Raw genomic sequence first — 19,891 nt, forward strand, 5'->3', positions numbered from 1 at the left:
GTAATAGTGACCAGTAGCAGGATAAATAGATAGATACTAATGGTAATGGCAATAAATAATCAATGAACAGCAGCGTAGTGGTAGTAATAAATCAAATCAATAATCACTTTAGCAGCAGCGTAGGTGTGAGGGGGAGCAGTAGTTGTTAGCCATTTAACAGTCTTATGGCCAGGGGATAGAAGCTGTTGAGGAGTCTGTTGATCTGAGCCTTGATGCACCGGTACCGCCTGCCAGACGGGAGCTCAGGGTAAAGACTCCCATGGAATGATTTACTCTTTTGTAATTAGCATGCGGAAGTCAAAGACTTCAAACAGCCATTAAAGCCAGGGTATTATTTGTTATTATTTGCATTAATCCGTGACTATTTCCAGTCACTGCATATCTGTTACTGCTTTAAATCCCCCTTTCCCCCGGCCTAGCTTATCAGCTGTGATAATAGAGTTAGACGTCTGTATTTTGATCCAATTTGTTGCTACGCCCGCCTCGGTTTTTAGATTTGATCTTCTTACAAGGTTTTCTCTTTCATCATGGTGACTGACCACTCTCTAACTGTTTACAGTATCAAAGCCAACATGTTTTAAGTGGGGAGATAAAGCCAGCTAGAAAAAACAGTGTAACGAACACAAGCATTTCTGATTATCTCTGACCTTGAACACACACAGCTTTATTTTAATTATTCCACTCCATCACAGATTTACTAATGACATAGCACAATAATAAGTATGTAATTGCTCTTCCTGTGATTCAGAAATAGAAAGTAGCCTGACAACTAAAGCTCAATGTTTATCCCAACACAAATGATCATCTGTGCTTGGTGTCAGTGTAGGCCTATAGGTAGAATAACAGCTGTAGTGGATGCCACCATCTAGTGGTCAATAGGGATACTACATCATGCTGTAAAAACAGTCACTTCAGCACAAGCAACAACTACACTTGTGTTTCCCAAACCTTTCCTCGAGTAGGCTACCCCCAGCCTGTTATTTGAATGCATTCCAGAACTAGCGCTGCTGATTCAACTAATGAAGGGCTTGATGATTAGGTGACCATTAGAATCAGCAGTGCTAGTTCTGGGATACATCAAAGACATGGACTGACTGGGGTACTCCAGGAGACCTTTGGGAAGCACTACCAAACAGATTGAAATGGTGGAAAATATACAACATACACAGAATACAACATATGCCCTTCCTGTGATTTCATTATCTATAAGGTACTAGAGTTCAAACTGTGTGTGTATAGGCAAAGCCCCCAAATAAGTAATTCATTAAAGGACTCAATGGAGGATTATTGCAGTTGTCACTGATGCATGGGAAAGCCTTGCAACTCGAGGCCCACCATTGATTTCAAATACAGATTATTTCCTCTTGAAGGGGATTATTTCTATAAATATTTACCGCTTGATGAAATAGAATTGTAGACACAGGGAAGTTTAGGCCTTTTCTAAACAAGGAAGTCTTTGCCAGTTGTTGTGATCTGGGGGACAATTCACCAATATTGTACAAACATTCGCCTATTTAGAGGGAACATTTCTACAATGTCTACAGCATGCAGTGTAATCAGTCAGTCTTACATTAACTCAAACACAAAGACTAGTTTCATGGTAGTTTTAATTTCAACATTCAACATAATTATTCATGTTTTACCAGAAATAAATTATATGTCTGGAGAATGCAACTTATATTATGGCCAACATAATAGTCACTATTATTATAGAATACAAGGCATCTCACAACAGATCATTTCCATTGTAGAGCCTACACGTCCCGTAATGTAATGTTTTGGGGTATTGGAGTAGTTAGGGTGAGGGACTGGGGGTAAGGGGTGTACAGAACTTGATCACAGCAAAACTCTCAATTGAGGTATATTTGGTAACACTTTATTTGAAATGTACTGTACGTTACAACAGTGTCATAATGTTGTAATATAATAAAAGAAAAATTAACAAAGTGTTACTGGATATTTTCTGACTGACAGGGGGATGACTGTGATGATACCTCACATCCTGTGATGATCCCTCACATCCTGTGATGATCCCTCACATCCTGTGATGATCCCTCACATCCTGTGATGATACCTCACATCCTGTGATGATCCCTCACATCCTGTGATGACTTCATGGGCTTCATTAATAGTGCTAGTAGTAACGGACGGTTATGATTCGAGTCCAACAAAGATTTCCCAGGCCAGGTGTTATAAAGTCCTTTTCCATCTGAGCAGTGACCACACAGACACAACACCTTATCTTGCTGATGATTCCTGGACACCAGGACAAACTTCATGAGTTTGCCATAGAAATAGAACCCATAGAAATATAATCAATTCTATTATTAGTATATGCAGGATTCTATGATCCTATTTCTATGGTGGAACCATCGTATGGGTCGTTCCGTCGCCATATCATAAACAAAGTCCACATTCTGCCTCAGACTGTCTGTCTCTGTCATGCTACCATGTAAGAAACACACGGTACAGACTCTCAGAAGAACTTCACTGGCTGACAGGAAACTGTAGATGCCATCCTGGCCCGTTGTACTCTAGAATCTCTGATGTGGAACGGCAAACAAATACAAATCAACAACAACAATGTAAAAGGTTTTCCTATGGCACAAAGTATAAATCACTATTTGCAAGCTCTGTGGATAAGAGTTCATATCCTTTAGCGTGAGCTCAGCTAGCTTGGTGGTGGGGATGGTCCATTATAAAGCTGGGGAGCAAAGTGGGACAGTTCCTTGTTTGCCTCCACCATAGCTGAAGATCAGGAAAAAGACTGCCTTCCTCTTCTTTATGTCTGGGGAGATGCAGCGCCATCTTCTGCTTCTCTTCGCAGCCTTTTTGTACAATTGCTTCCTCAGCGTCTCGCTCCACATTTAAAGTGTCCAAAGACTCCCCTATCATATCAACACGTACAATCACATGCAATAGTACACTGGGCAAATAAAAACCATGGGTTAGGTAATACATTTATATAAATGTATACATATAAATTCATATACTTTCAGGAATGTTAATCTGTTTTGTTATTTTTTTAGGTACAAAATAACTTCTCATATGACACAATAATATAAAACATATTAAAACAATGATCAAGTCTCTTCTTAAAAAAAAAATTCCATAATAAAAATAAGTTCTATGTTTTATTTTACAATATATTTTCTTTTTGGTCTCTGGCAGAAGGTCCCTTATTTTGTTTGTGGTTGTATCCATGTGGATATCTGGATATTACAATGGGCACTTGGCACAGCCACACTCCAGGGTGGTTTCCATCTCCTCAGAGAATGAGCTCCCGTCGGTGCATTTGAAGACCACTTTCCGCCTCCGGCTCTTGGATGGGGCGCAGCAGAGGCCTCCGTTGCAGGCGCGGGGACACTCCACCCGGGGGATCTTACTGGTGGAGGTGCATGTCTTCATGGGCTGGTGGCGCTTCAGCAGCTCACGCACCGCCTCTCCCTGGCACGTCAGATCTAATAGAGGTCAATGGGAGAGCTTCACAGTAACTTATTTCATTCTGACATGGATGATTTCAGATTCTATAGCCTATTATTACTATGGACCTCTGAGAGTCAAGTTTCTGTATGCAGTAGAATGTCCATACAGAAACAGTTTCTTTATGTTGGAAACAGCCTAGGTGCGTGTGTATTCCTCTCACCTGTGGCACAGGCAGGGCCAGTGTAGCCCGGCTGGCAGTGGCAGGAGCGCTCCCCACTCTCTGTGACCCTACACTCCCCGTGTCCACACTGGTGTCCCCTACAGGCTTGAGGCTCCTCTCTCCTGTCACAGTATTGCCCTGTGTAGCCCTCAGCACACTGACAACTGTAGGATGATGCCTTAGGCACACACAGCCCATGGATACACCTGGAACAAAGAGGTTTACAGTTCATGTGAGGAATAGTCATGTATGTGTGTTTAATAATTAATCCACGTTGAGTACATATTATTCATATTTTAAAACATTAAACATGAGCAAGTGTAAAAGCATGAGTCCATTTGTATGTGTGTGAATATAGTAATGTGTTGAGGATGAGGATCATTATGAATTAATTAGTTATGATTAAAAGCCTATGTTGAGGTGTCTTGGATATGTAGCTGTTAGACAGGCCATACCTGCTGCTCTGACAGGGGCTGGTGGTGGTCTGATATGTAGCTGTTAGACAGGCCATACCTGCTGCTCTGACAGGGGCTGGTGGTGGTCTGATATGTAGCTGTTAGACAGGCCATACCTGCTGCTCTGACAGGGGCTGGTGGTGGTCTGATATGTAGCTGTTAGACAGGCCATACCTGCTGCTCTGACAGGGGCTGGTGGTGGTCTGATATGTAGCTGTTAGACAGGCCATACCAGCTGCTCTGACAGGGGCTGGTGGTGGTCTGATATGTAGCTGTTAGACAGGCCATACCTGCTGCTCTGACAGGGGCTGGTGGTGGTCTGATATGTAGCTGTTAGACAGGCCATACCTGCTGCTCTGACAGGGGCTGGTGGTGGTCTGATATGTAGCTGTTAGACAGGCCATACCTGCTGCTCTGACAGGAGCTGGTGGTGGTCTGATATGTAGCTGTTAGACAGGCCATACCTGCTGCTCTGACAGGGGCTGGTGGTGGTCTGATATGTAGCTGTTAGACAGGCCATACCAGCTGCTCTGACAGGGGCTGGTGGTGGTCTGATATGTAGCTGTTAGACAGGCCATACCAGCTGCTCTGACAGGGGCTGGTGGTGGTCTGATATGTAGCTGTTAGACAGGCCATACCTGCTGCTCTGACAGGGGCTGGGGGTGGTCTGATATGTAGCTGTTAGACAGGCCATACCTGCTGCTCTGACAGGGGCTGGTGGTGGTCTGATATGTAGCTGTTAGACAGGCCATACCAGCTGCTCTGACAGGGGCTGGTGGTGGTCTGATATGTAGCTGTTAGACAGGCCATACCAGCTGCTCTGACAGGGGCTGGTGGTGGTCTGATATGTAGCTGTTAGACAGGCCATACCTGCTGCTCTGACAGGGGCTGGTGGTGGTCTTCTGGTCACAGAGGGGTCCACTGCGGCTGGGTGGGCACTCGCAGGACACACCCGTGTCGCCTGTCTGTCTGCAGGCGCCCTGGGCACACACGCTGCAGGAGTGGCAGCCTGGCAGGATGCCTTCCACCCTGCGTGGTGCTGCCCCCAGATCCTGGAGCTCTCCGTTGATCCTGACGTTGTGGATGCAGCCGTTGAAGGCCTGGGGGCTGCGGTCGGGACCTGAACGCAGGCCTGATGCCACCACTGCTGAGGGCACGCCTGGAGGGGAGGAAGAGGGGGGAGGTGGAGGAGGTGGGGGAGGAGGCGGAGGGGGAGGGGGAGGAGGGGAGGGATGGATGGAAGAAAAAGGGTGTTTTATTATTATGACATTCTGGTTTGATGGCCTGACATTTCATCGGTTGACCAGTTTCAATTTGAAATGTAAATATCTGTAGGTATGCACAGTGTAGATTCTTCTGTGTGTTTTTTAAGGAGTAATGGGTCCGTTCAGGTATATGTGCTATATGGGTCTCTGTTTACCTCCTATGTAGAGCTGTGTGCTGTGGTCCACAGAGGGCTGGCGGGGCAGCTTGCCGAGCTTCTTGGGGGCTCCCTTGTCCACCACCAGGCTCAGAGAGTGGTTCTGAATCAGGAGCTCCACCGTGTGGAATAGACCGTCATTCACAGACTCAACACTTTTAAGAGAGAGAGAGAGAGAGAGAGAGAGAGAGAGAGACATTAGATATATTGTAGTAGTATAAGAGTTCTTATAGAATGTATAATTTTTATGGATATATACCAAAAAAATTTCCATTGAAAAAAGGTACAACGAAACGCAGCTAATTTGCAGTCTTTCCAGCTTCAGTTTGAAGTGATTGTGTTACTGTAGCTGTGTTGTTGGCTAGCTCCTCTGAACAACAGTGTCCTGACGAGTGAGCACATTCTCTACGCCAGGCAAAATCGCGCCTCATTAGCTCATTGTTATGGATGTATCCAAATAAATGTCACTAGAAAACAGCTTAAACAAATGCAAATGCATCTACTTTGCTGTTATTCTGGCAGAACTTTTAGACGTGACTGTAAATTAGCCGTAGTTGGCTAGCTAGCAAGCAAGGGATAAGAACGTTGCCAGCCAGTATGGCAATGGAACATTTAGAACTAACGACTGGGTCTCGTGTATAGATACAGAACAAAAAGACTGAACGACTGGGTCGCGTCCATAGATACAGAACAAAAAGAACGAACGACTGGGTCGCGTCTCTAGAAACCCTAGATTTGTGTTGGGACTATATCTTGTGGAAGGATGAAATAGCACAAATAAATTAATCAAAATAACATTTTTAATGATGGTAACCCGTTGTATAAAAGTGATAATGCCCTCGAAGCCGGTGTTTGTTGGATATATTGGCACCCAAGCCAATGTATCCAACAAACACCGGCTTCTCTGGCATTATCACTTAAGAAGAAAACACCTATTGAAGGACAAATTGAGTAGAAGGAGACTGCTTTCTCTAAAGGATCTCACACAAGATTCTATGTCAGTTGAATTGTTCGAGAGCCCTTGTTTGGTTTATTAAGGAGAGCAGTGTTGAATGCTTTCCTTGGGTGTGATTCTATGCAGCCATGCGGTTTGAGACCTCTCACACACGTACTGTGTGGACAGTGAGAGCACTGTGAGTGCCGGGACACGTGTGATGGCTCCACTCTGGCCCTGTGAACAATAGCAGCACTCTGGAGGTAGCCTCGTTGCGAAACAGACTTCCTTAAAACAGGAAGGCGTGACAACGACGTGATTTTGGAGGCATGGCAACGCGAGAATACTCGGGAGGAGACCAGTGTGTGTGTCCTCCGGAGAGCGATTGCCTTTCACACTACTCATGTTTAAAACATGGCAGGGCACTCTCTGCCTCATCACACTGAGCCCGCAAAACCCTCTCCAAAGCAGAAAAAACTACTGGAATAGCAAGCAATGATGCTGGTGGCTTCAGGCTGAGTCAGATTATTTTGGCCCAGGAGCACAAGTCCGTTTCACAATGATAATAGGCCTGTTGCTGTCCGACAGCTCCAGTTCCCATACTGACTGACTGCTGTGTACAGAACAGGCTGTACTGCCTCTGGGCTCGCCTAGTTACTGCTGGGTAATTGTGTTTGGTCTAAGGGTTGATACAACAGTAGCCTGGGGTCTGAATACCTGACCACTGTGACTGACCCAAAATTAAGGAAAGCTTTGACTATGTACAGACTCAGTGAGCATAGCCTTGCTATTGAGAAAGGCCGCAGTTGGCAGACCTGGCTCTCAAGAGAAGACAGGCTATGTGCACACTGCCCACAAAATGAGGTGGAAACTGAGCTGCACTTCCTAACCTCCTGCTAAATGTATGACCATATTAGAGAGACATATTTCCCTCAGATTACACAGACCCACAAAGAATTCGAAAAACAAATCCAATTTTGATAAACTCCCATATCTATTGGATGAAATACCACAGTGTGCAATCACAGCAGCAAGATTTGTGACCTGTTGCCATAAGAAAAGGGCAACCAGTGAAGAACAAACACCATTGTAAATACAACCCATATTTATGTTGATTTATTTTCCCCTTTGTATTTTAACTATTTGCACATCGTTACAACACTGTATATAGCCATAATATGATATTTGAAATGTCTCTATTCATTTGGAACTTTTGTGAGTGTGTCACGATCGTCATAATGAGTGGACCAAGGCGCAGCGTGATATGCGTACATCTTCTTTAATAGAGTACTGGCAACACGATACAAAAATACAAAACAACAAAACGAAACGTGAAGTCCTCGGTTAACAAACACAAACCTACACGGAACAAGATCCCACAAAACACAAGTGCACAACAGGCTGCCTAAGTATGGTTCCCAATCAGAGACAACAAGCAACAGCTGATTCTCGTTGCCTCTGATTGAGAACCACCCCGGCCAACCTAGAAAACACATGAACTAGAAACTGAACATAGAACACAAAACATAGACACTACACAAAGAAACTAACACCCTGGCTCAACATACAAGAGTCCCCAGAGCCAGGGCGTGACAGTACCCCCCCCAAAGGCGCGGACTGCGACAACATAAAACCAACAGGGGAGGGGCCGGGTGGGCATTCCTCCTCGGAGGCGGATCCGGCTCCGGGCGTGACCACCACCCACTAACAACCCCCCCGTAGCGCCCCTGGTCTGGTCTGGCCCCGCTGGCTGGAGCTGGACTGGACATCGGTGGAGCGGATTGCTTAGGCTCCGGTGTGGACCAGGCACCGGTGAAACAGGCACGGGCTGTGCCGGACTGACGACGCGCACCACAGGCTTGGTGCGGAGAGCAGGAACGGGCCGGACCGGGCTGACGACGCGCACCATTAGCTTGGTGCGGGGAGCAGGAATGGGCCGGACCGGGCTGACGAAGCGCACCACTGGCTTGGTGCGAGGGGCAGGAACAGGCGGGGCCGGGCTGGCGACGCGCACCATAGGCTTGGTGCGGGGAGCAGGAAAAGGCGGAGCCGGGCTTGCGACGTGCACCACAGGCTTTGTGCGGGGAGCAGGAACGGGCCGGGCCGGGCTGGCGACGCGCACCACAGGCTTGGTGCGGGGAGCATGAACAGGCCGGGCCGGGCTGGTGACGCGCACCATTGGCTTGGTGCGAGGGGCAGGAACAGGCCGGGCCGGGCTGGCGACGCGCACCACAGGCTTGGTGCGGGGAGCAGGAACAGGCCGGGCCGGGCTGGCGACGCGCACCATAGGCTTGGTGCGGGGAGCAGGAACAGGCCGGGCCGGGCTGGCGAGACGGACTGGAGGTCTGGAGCGAAGAGCTGACACAACCCGTCCTGGCTGAATGCCTATTTTTACACACACTGTGTGAGGCATCAGCACAGGACATACAGGGCTGTGTACTCGTACTGGCACTACAGCACGTGACACTGGCGCAGGATATCCGGGACCGAGGAGGGGCACTGGAGGCCACGAGTGTTGAGCCGGCACACTCCGTCCTGGCTGCATGCCCACCTTAGCACGACACGTGCGTGGTGCTCGCACAGGACGTACCGGACTGTGCCGGACCACTCGCGGCACAGTACGCAGCTCCGCATACCTCGGAACCTGCCCAGTCTCACGCTGTCTAGCCTGAGTACGGGGAGTTGGCTCTGCTCTACCTCTAGGCTCCGCCAACCTCCCTTCCAGCCCCCCAAACCCGGTGGCCTCCTCTCCTAATCCCCAAACTCGCCCTGTAGCTGCCTCCAGCAGCCCCGTCGTCCATGCCGTGTGCCCCCCCCCAAAAAAAATTATTGGGGTTGCCTCTTGCGTGTCCGACGTCGGCCCGGTTGGCGCCGCTGCTCCTCTCTATGGCGCGCCTCCACCGTCTCCTCCCACGGACGGCGATCCATCCCGGCCTGGATCTCCTCCCAAGTCCAGGACCCCTTCCCGTCCAAAATCTCCTCCCAAGTCCAGGCTGTCTGCTCCTGGACACGCTGCTTGGTCCTGTTTTGGTGGGATCTTCTGTCACGATCGTCATAATGAGTGGACCAAGGCGCAGCGTGATATGCGTACATCTTCTTTAATAGAGTACTGGCAACACGATACAAAAATACAAAACAACAAAACGAAACGAAACGTGAAGTCCTCGGTTAACAAACACAAACCTACACGGAACAAGATCCCACAAAACACAAGTGCACAACAGGCTGCCTAAGTATGGTTCCCAATCAGAGACAACAAGCAACAGCTGATTCTCGTTGCCTCTGATTGAGAACCACCCCGGCCAACCTAGAAAACACATGAACTAGAAACTGAACATAGAACACAAAACATAGACACTACACAAAGAAACTAACACCCTGGCTCAACATACAAGAGTCCCCAGAGCCAGGGCGTGACAGAGTGTAATGTTTACTGTTCATTTTATATTGTTTATTTCACTTTTGTTTTTATCTATTTCACGTGCTTTGGCAATGATAAAGCCATTTGAATTGAGAGAGAGAGAGAGAGAGAGAGAGTGAGAGAGAGAGCGCCAACAAGCATAGGGTCTGTGTGGTGAAGTTGAGTGCAGCTCAAAACTAGCTCTTCCTATCCTTACCGCTGTTGGGTTGTGGTCTAAAAACAGCAAGGCTCTCCCCTACTGCAGCTCTCCTATTGGCTGATTGTTAAAAACGTTTGATTGACAGTTCCTGCAGTGGTTCAATGACCGCATTATTACATTAACAGCCAGTAAAAAAGTAGTGTTAGTTCCATAGCCGTGGTAAGTAGGGGTGCTGAGAGTGCTGCAGCACCCCCTGAAAAATCATGTTAATAAAAATAATTAACAAAACATTTATATATTTTTTTCTTCACATAAGTAGTTCACTGGGCCTTTACTCATCCTGTATTAGAGCGGTCCGATATAGCACTACAGAGCTGAGATGACAGGTAAAGGACACACAGCCCTACACAACTCAACACTCCGCCGGGGATGTTTCAGTACAAAAGGTCTGGGCTCAACAAAGAGCTAACACAGACGCAGGCAGCAGGCAGGCAGGCAGGCAGGCGGCAGGCGGCAGGCAGGCAGGCAGGCAGGCAGCAGGCAGGCAAGCAGGCAGGCAGCAGGCAGGCAAGCAGGCAGGCAGGCAGGTAGCAGGCAGGCAGGCAAGCAGGCAGGCAGGCAGGCAGGCAGGCATCATGTGTGGTTTGCATTATGGGCCCGTAATTTCAATCCAATCTGAAAACAGGCCCTTTGCAACTAACACAACGGTCAGCCTGCCTGCAAAGACCCCACTTCCGCCTCAATTCAATACATGGAAGTCCGGCTTTATTACACTTTAATGACATTTTCATCCAGTGTCTCTGGTTTTGACAGCAGTCACTCGTTACTGAAACCCACATGCACATCCTGGCTAAGGGGGAGTAGCAGGGAAGAGGGGAGCATAGAGGTCTAGGAAAAAATGTCAAGAGGCTTACTTCTGTTTTTATCTATTTTAAATGGCAAACCTGACAACAAGGTGTTAATGCTCTCTGGGAAATAAGTGTGAAGTGGTACTAGGTGTTCGACAGAGGAGCTCCCATCCTGCTATGATACCCTATGACCACAGAGGGACAGCAGAGGTCCAGTCTAGGAAGGTGAATCGTGTAGCTCAGCCCTCCAACCTTTGCCAATATTGGGCTTTGTCTGTGTTTTGACAAGCTGAAGTTTTCCAGAGGCAATGCTATTTTTCGAGGGGGACATGGTGTGCCCAGCCTGCATATTAGCTTAAAGCAGCCCATTATGGAATTCAATAAAAGCGATCAGAAAGCTGTGGCAGATTTCAGCAGCCCCCTGCACGTCGACAAGGGGAAGTACATTTCCTGTCAGCAGAGAATCAAATACTCCATCTTTCTCTCTTTACCAAACCACATTATAAAATTATACAAACTTACTGGTTGCCTTCATCGGAGAAAGATATCTTGAACCAGCTACCCTGTAGATCCTATTTACATTTCAACATTTAATTACCCAGCGCTATCATTTGCTTACAATGTAGCCCTAACCAGACTGGTTTAAATTGATGTTTTGCAGACAACCAACAAAGTTCCAGATTGCAGCTGTAAGCAACCTCAATTAAGTTTCCTTAGAAGCACACTAGTGAACTACAAGCTTGTTTAGTGTATGGGGTCTGAGGAATGGGGGGATGTTGCCTGGCTGGCTACTCTTAGGGATAGCTAGGTCTAACAGCAGCTATCTAAACCATCTTAATGGCTGGGGCTAGCTAGGTCTAACAGCAGCTATCTAAACCATCTTAATGGCTGGGGCTAGCTAGGTGCAAAAAAACACAACAGTGTTGTCAGCTATGCCCTTGAATGGACTTGACTCCAGCTTCCCAGAGACAGGGAGCTAAACATGGTCTAAACACACCGGTCTCATGGTCTCCTTTAGGGTTCCTGGCGGTGGTGGTGTATCCACCAGCCAGACGTCACACTCCATTCTCCTGACCTCTGTGGAACAATTGGCACCTTATTCACTATATAGGGAATAGGGTTCCATTTGGGACTCAGCCTCTGTCTACAGGAGCCGGAGCCACAAGCTCACTACACAGCTGAGTTACGGCCCGGTCCAGTGACTCCACTGTCTGGTTCTGTCTGCATCTGTTCTGTCTGCATCTGTTCTGTCTGGGTCTGATCTGTCTGGGACTGTTCTGTCTGGGACTGATCTGTCTGGGACTGTTCTGTCTGGGTCTGATCTGTCTGGGACTGTTCTGTCTGGGACTGATCTGTCTGGGACTGTTCTGTCTGGGTCTGATCTGTCTGGGACTGTTCTGTCTGGGACTGATCTGTCTGGGACTGTTCTGTCTGGGTCTGATCTGTCTGGGACTGTTCTGTCTGGGACTGATCTGTCTGGGACTGTTCTGTCTGGGTCTGATCTGTCTGGGTCTGATCTGTCTGGGACTGTTCTGTCTGGGTCTGATCTGTCTGGGACTGTTCTGTCTGGGTCTGATCTGTCTGGGTCTGATCTGTCTGGGTCTGATCTGTCTGCTCTCAGAGATGACTGCTGGCTTTACTGTTGCAGCAGCTCTCTCTCTCACTCTCTCTCTCCTCTCTGCAGCCTCTACCAGTAGCCCCACTTTGTTCATAAGCTACCTGTCCTCTTCTCTCTTCTCCTCTCATCTCCTCTCCTCTGTGACTCAGCCCATAAAAGTCTCTCCACTCAGCTCTCACGTGGCATTCAGCTCACAAAGAGCCATCTTGTGCTGACGCTGAGTGGAGCAGAGAAAAGAGACGAGAGAGAGACACTTTGACCGCCTCTATAGGCTCCTTTCTACTGCTCTAAATCACAGTGACATGGCAGGCAAGGGCTGGCTGCTTTCTGAAGGGTACCTACCAATACAGATAGTGTAGGCGTGGCAGTGGATGGCTGAACCTAGAAAGAGTGGGAGGGAATTGGGTAGTGATTGAAACGCTCTCGTTACATTTTCTGTGATGTTTCTACACTCCCCATCAAACCCTCTCTAATCTTCTGTGATGTTTCTACACTCCCCATCAAACCCTCTCCAATCTTCTGTGATGTTTCTATGCTCCTTTCCCTCTTCCTCTATCCCTCTCTCCTGAATAATGTCAGATGAGGTCCATTAGACTAATAGAGGGATTACTGTGGTATTTGGTAAAGGGCAGGACATTAACACAGTGAGGACCCAGGCATTCATCTGACAGTAATGAGGCCTCTACTCTGCCACCTCCTCCTCCTCCTGTCCCTCTCTCTCTCTTCTCTCCCTCTCTCCCCCATTGTGTGAGGGAGGTTAGGTCTGGACAGATGAGTGCTTCACCCCCCACCTTCACATCACTTGACTAGACCACCCTCTGTCCACTCCCACTTCTCCTTCCTGTTTTTCTCACCGCTCTCTCTTCTCCTCTACCCTCTCACCAGCAGCCCTTCATTCCCACGTGAAACCCTCTCCTCCTCCATCTCCTCATCCTCTCCTAGCTGTGCTATCTCCTGTCTCCTCTCTCCTGTCTCCTAATATTGAGTTGCACCCCCCACTTTTGCTCTCAGAACAGCCTCAATTCATCGGGGGCATGCTCTACAAGGTGTCGAAAGCAGAGAGAGAGCGAGAGAGGAAAAGGGAGACGGAGAGAGAGAGGGAGAGAGAGAGCGAGGGAGTGAGAGGAAGAGAGAGAGAGTTCTCACCACACAGCTGGCTCCCCTCCCATGGACATGAGAAGCAGGGAGGGAGTCAGGGCAGATGGTGGCCAACTGTCTCTACGGCTATCAGCCAGACAGCTCTGCTTCATGTCACACAGACGCATAGATCACACTGGAGACTGGCACATTATTCTACAATGTTTCAATGTAACATACAGTGCATTCGGAAAGTATTCAGACCCCTTGACTTTTTCCACATTTTGTTATGTTACAGCCTTATTCTAAAATGGATGACATCCCCCCCCCCCCTCCCCCCTCCCCCCCCTCATCAATCTACACACAATACCCCATTAGGACAAAGCAAAAACAGGTTTCTAGAAAAAACGGAAATATTACATTTACATAAGTATTCATACCCTTTACTCAGTAATTATTTTGAAGCACCTTTGGCAGAGATTACAGCCTCAAGTCTTCTTGGGTATGACGGTACAAGCTTGGCACACCTGTATTTGGGGAGTTTCTCACATTCTTCTCTGCAGATCCTCTCAAGCTGTCAGGTTGGATGGGGAGCTTCGCTGCACAGCTATTTTCAGGTATCTCCAGAGATGTTCGATCGGGTTCAAGTCCGGGCTCTTGCTGGGCCACTCAACGACATTCAGAGACTTGTCCCGAAGCCACTCCTGCGTTGTCTTGGCTGTGTGCTTAGGGTCGTTGTCCTATTGGAAGGTGAACCTTCGCCCCAGCCTGAGGTCCTGAGTGCTCTGGAGCAGGTTTTCATCAAGGACCTCTCTGTACTTTTCTCAGTTCATCTTTCCCTCGATCCTGACTAGTCACCCAGTCCCTGCCGCTGAAAAACATCCACACAGCATGATGCTGCCCCCACCATGCTTCACGTAGAGATGGTACCAGGTTTCCTCCAGACGTGATGCTTGGCATTCAGGCCAAAGAGTTCAATCTTGGTTTCATCAGACCAGAGAATCTTGTTTCTCATGGACTGAGAGTCTTTAGGTGCCTTTTGGCAAAGCGGGCTATAATGTGCCCTTTACTGAGGATTGGCTTCTGTCTGGCCACTCTACCATAAAGGCCTGATTGGTGGAGTGCTGCAGAGATGGTTGTCATTCTGGAAGGTTCTCCCATCTCCACAGAGGAACTCTGGAGCTCTGTCAGAGTGACCATCAGGTTCTTGGTCACCTCCCTGACCAAGGCCCTTCTCCCCCGATTGCTCAGTTTGGACGGGCGGCGAGCTCTAGGAAGAGTCTTGGTGGTTCCAAACTTCTTCCATTCAAGAATGATGAAGGCCACTGTGTTCCTGGGGACCTTCAATGATTCAGAAATTTTTTGGTCCCCTTCCCCAGATCTGTGCCTCGACACAATCCTGTCTCGGAGCTCTACGGACAATTCCTTCGACCTCATGGCTTGGTTTTTGCTCTGACATGCACTGTCAACTGTGGGACCTTATATAGACAGGTGTGTGCCTTTCCAAATCATGTCCAATCAATTGAATTGACCACAGGTGGACACCAATCAAGTTGTAGAAACATCTCAAGGATGATCAATGGAAACAGGATGCACCTGAGCTCAATTTCGAGTCTCATAGCAAAGGGTCTGAATCCTTATGTAAATAAGGTATTTCTATTTTTATTTTTTTATAACTTTGCACAAAATTCGAAAAGCCTGTTTTCACTTTCTCGTTATGGAGTATTGTGTGTAGATTGATGAGGATTTTTATTTATTTAATCCATTTTAGAATAAGGCTGTAACGTAAACAAAATGTGGAAAAAGTCAAGGGGTCTTAACACTTTCCAAATGCGCTTTATACAGGACAGCCTCAATTCGTCGGGGCATGGACTCTACAAGGTATCTAAAGCGTTCCACAGGGATGCTGGCCCATGTTGACTCCACCACTTCCTACAGTTGTGTCAAGTTGGTTGGATGTCCTTTGGGTGGTGGACCATTCTTGATACACACGGGAAACTGTTGAGCGTGAAGAACACAGCAGTGGTGCAGTTCCTGACACAATCCGGTGCGCCTGGAACCTACTACCATAACCCATTCAAAGGCACTTACATTTTTTTGTCTTGCTCATTCACCCTCTGAATGGCGCACATACACAATCCATGTCTCAATTGTCTCAAGGCTTAAAAATCATTATTTAACCTATCTCCTCCCATTCATCTACACTCATTGAAGTGACATCAATAAGGGATCATAGCTTTCACCTGATTTCACCTGGTCAGTCTATGTCATGGAAAGAGCAGATGTCCATAATGTTTTGTAAACTCAGTGTATGTGAAAACTGAAATTTTCTATGTGTGGTTCAAAATATAAGAAAAAGGTCCTACAAAATGCTTCTCTGTGAGAGTAAGATTAGAAGTAAGAAAAACTGCAATGAGTTTCTAGCCAGAGGGAGGGTATATTCTTGTAACCACAAATCTCATAGTATTTGAAAAATGTTTTTTAAATGTTGTAACTTTTGATGATCGGGTAGAACTTTTTTACTTTATATTTCTTTCTACAAAATGTAGAAATGCACCGTTTTCACATGTAGACACTGGTATTGTGCTCGAGGTAATAAAAATCCCCTTTAACTGTGTGTTTGTGTGTGTGCATGTGTAACATGATAGTGGTATGTCCTCCCACAGTGCAGGCTGCAGTGCTGCAGGGCAGGGAGACCTGCCGGCAGTCAGAAGGAGCTGCAGGAGTGGAAACATCCCCTTCCTCCCACTGCCCTGCTCCCGCCCTGCTACCGCCCTGCTCCTGCCCTGCTCCCGCCCTGCTCCCGCCCTGCTCCCGCCCTGCTACCGCCCTTCTACCGCCCTGCTCCCGCCCTGCTCCCGCCCTGCTCCCGCCCTGCTACCGCCCTGCTTCCGCCCTTCTACCGCCCTGCTCCCGCCCTGCTCCGGCCGTGTCTTTACGGCCCACCCTCCATTTGAAGTCACGCTCCCGCCGAGAACCGCTGGAGCAGAGAGGGCTGAGGAATGCAGCGACCGCAGAACACCACCACCACCTCTCTCTCCTTCTCTGAAGGTCAACCTCTACCTCCACAAAGCTCAACTTATAAAGGGAGCTTTCCCTGACAGTCCGTCCACATCTGCACCTCACTGGGCGGGAGCGGTGTAAAATTGAGGCCCTGGCTCGGAGTGAGACCTGCTGCTCTGGTTCCACACGGTTAATGGTAACACTAACAGTCACAGGGAGACCTCAGGACCACCCTGGGAGCTATGTACTCTGGGCTGTGGCAGGCCTCTGTCGTGGCACATGTCACACTAATAGGAGCAGACAGGGGTAATTCCCCTCCTCACTTTCCCATCCCGTCTCCTCACGCTTACCCCGCATCATACCCTCTGCTCCCCAAAGACAATGGTTGCGGGAAAAAAGGGACTAATGAGGGGGAAAGTCTGGAGATGCAGAATAAAATGAGGAAGCCATGATGCATCAGACAGGCTTGGGCTGGGAGACAGGCCTGGGGCTGGGAGACAGGCCTGGGGCTGGGGATGGGGCTAGGGCTAGGGCTGAGGCAGGATCAGGTGAATATGATTTCAAACCCCCCTCCCTCCCCTGCTCTGTTATGGCTGACTGGCTCAAATTGCAGCCACTCTCCTCCCCCATCCTCACAAGTCCCAAGGAGTGCTCTGGCTGATATGACCCATAGTGCAACACTAACTAGTTTCCCAGAGTTCCCCCTGATGACCCCTCCACTGTTTTCTCACCTCTATTATTCTATTATAATTATGTTTAATCTGTGTGTTTGTGTGTGTGCTGACCTGTAGACGGTGGTCAGGGGGTAGTTAGCGATGTCGTAGATGATGCGTATGTGTCCCTGGTACAGCTCCAGGGCTAGAGGATCATGGTCATCCTTGTAGAGCAGGATACCATTGTCCTTATCTGTAGCCACCTGGAGAGACAGATAGAGAGAGAGATAGAGAGTACACAGTGCAGAATACCTGACCACCGTGACTGACCCAAAATTAAGGAAAGCTTTGACTATGTACACTCATTGAGGATAGCCTTGCTATTGAGAAAGGTCGCCGTAGGCAGACCTGGCTCTCAAGAGAAGACGGGCTATGTGCACACTGCCCACAAAATGAGGTGGAAACTGAGCTGCACTTCCTAACCTCCTGCCAAATGTATGACCATATTAGAGAGACATATTCCCTCAGATTACAGAGATCCACAAAACAAATCAAATTTAGATAAACTCCCATATCAATTGAGTGAAATACCACAGTGTGCAATCACAGCAGCAATATTTGTGACCTGTTGCCACAAGAAAAGGGCAACCAGTGAAGATTACATTTACATTTTAGCAGACGCTCTTATCCAGAGCGATTTACAGTTAGTGAGTGCATACATTTTTTTTTTTCATACTGGTCCCCCGTGGGAAACGAACCCACAACCCTGGCGTTGCAAACGCCATGCTCTACCAACTGAGCTACATGGGACTTTCACCATTGTAAATACAACCCATATTTATGTTTATTTATTTCCCCTTTTTTACTTTAACTATTTGCACATAGTTAGAACACTGTATATAGACATAATATGATATTTGAAATGTCTTTATTCTTTTGGAACTTGTTTAATATTTACTGTTCACTTTTGTTTATCTATTTCACTTGCTTTGGCAATGTAAACATGTGTTTCCCATGCCATTAAAGCCCCTTGAATTGATAGAAAGAGAGAGAGAGAGAGAGAGAGAGAGAAAGCACTGTGATCTTGATGCTCCTTTCCAATAAAGCTGTTGGCTAAAGCACACGTGCCAAGACCAGAGTAGGCACATTTGCTTGTGACAAAACTATCGGTAGAGTTGAAAATGTGATGGATACTTATTAAACTTTGGATTTTTATCCGGTGCATGAAAAGTTTATCGGAAAAGTACATTTTGTGTGTACTATGTCTTCACGCACTGATTTTTATCCGCAAAAAGTATATTTGGTGTAAACACCACTGGTGGCAAAATGCGCATATCTTCATGCGGATTCTAGAGTATTCACATGAAAAGCTGTCACCAATTGGATGGAAACCTGAAGGATACCATTCTACTGTAGTTACTCTATTTGAAATGGAAACATATGGCATTGGAGATGGTTACTTTACTTAGTCTGCAACATAGCGTGGCTTGCAACTCAAACTTATTTTATTTGAAAACTGTACTTTTCTATTTTAAGGCAACTTGAAATTATGTTTTCCATGTTGCATCATGTAACGTATCTAAAACTGTGGCAGAGTGTACTAACTGAACACTGCTTTTGATTTACAGCAGCGTCTTGGAATGGGCCAGCTCCATTTATCCATCTACCTAACCTAGCTACGTACAATACTCAAAGTCATGCTGTCACCTTTAACACAGAGATTAAGACCAAGCGTTTTATTTTTACCTCAGTATTTTTTATTAACATTAGCGTGCCCCCTCGCCAGTGATTGGGCTGATAACGCTCGCCACGCCGACACTCTATTACCCCCAAGATACATTATTCATGCTAGTGAACAAAAGATGACATTCTAATAATGTCACCGTCCCACCGTCCCTGTGGTGGCTGGTGGTAGCTCAGAGCCAGACGGCTGGCTGAGAGCCCCAATAACACAGAGGCCGTGTCCAAATGGCACCCTAGTCCCTATGTAGTGCACTACTGACTATGGGCTCTGGTTAAAAGTAGTGCACATAGGGAATAGGGTGCCATTTGGAATGCACAGAGACAGAGACAGAGAGAGAGAGATAGAGAGAGAATATTTTAACGCTAGCCCCTTATGAAAAATATCCCTCTTATACCTTTTCCAAGGGTGCTACATTCTATACTTTAAGTGTTGCGTTGATGGGGAATAGTGTGTACAACACACTACTTTATCCTCAAGACAAGGTGTTGAGGAGAGACTGCTCTTTCTCTCTCTTATTAACCTGAAGAGCTATCATCCATTTCTGATAATGGTGCATGAGGTGCAGTATGACGTTATGGGACGAATGATCAGTTATAGGGGGGTAATAGCTAGACTACTCAGACTCATAGGGCTATCATATAGAAGGTGACTGTTGAAACAAGACTATTCCAGCCCTAACTAGATAGATTTCAATGTCATTGTGTCCATGTGATTGTGTCTGTGTGAATGTGGTCTGGGTCTGAGCCCTGGTCAAACATAGTGCACTACATAGGGAATAGGGTGTCATTACAGACACAACCACAGTGATGTCAGGGGTGAGGGGTGAAAGGTCATACAGTACCTGTAGGGAGTTAGGGGTTAGAGGTCAGAGGTTAAGGGTGGTACCGTACCTGTAGGGAGATGTGGGCAGATTTAGGGGTTAGAAGTCAGAGG

General features: G+C 47.4%; 1 protein-coding gene across 1 annotated transcript in view; it reads right to left on the reverse strand.

Moving 5' to 3' along the window:
• Window positions 1–1,856: 1,856 nt before the first annotated feature.
• Window positions 1,857–19,891, reverse strand: part of LOC311119368 (slit homolog 3 protein-like) — a gene marked incomplete at its 5' end in the record, with an annotated part of 18,914 nt that continues 879 nt past the window's right edge. Inside the window, 5 exons of the mRNA XM_084194080.1 lie at window positions 1,857–3,461; window positions 3,647–3,852; window positions 4,972–5,260; window positions 5,522–5,676; window positions 17,347–17,477. Coding sequence (XP_084050206.1) covers window positions 3,220–3,461; window positions 3,647–3,852; window positions 4,972–5,260; window positions 5,522–5,676; window positions 17,347–17,477 — 1,023 coding nt within the window. The remainder of the gene's footprint in view (window positions 3,462–3,646; window positions 3,853–4,971; window positions 5,261–5,521; window positions 5,677–17,346; window positions 17,478–19,891) is intronic.

This window comes from Coregonus lavaretus (genome assembly GCF_964263955.1).
Source record: "Coregonus lavaretus genome assembly, contig: HAP1_SCAFFOLD_1873, whole genome shotgun sequence".
NCBI lineage: Eukaryota > Metazoa > Chordata > Actinopteri > Salmoniformes > Salmonidae > Coregonus > Coregonus lavaretus.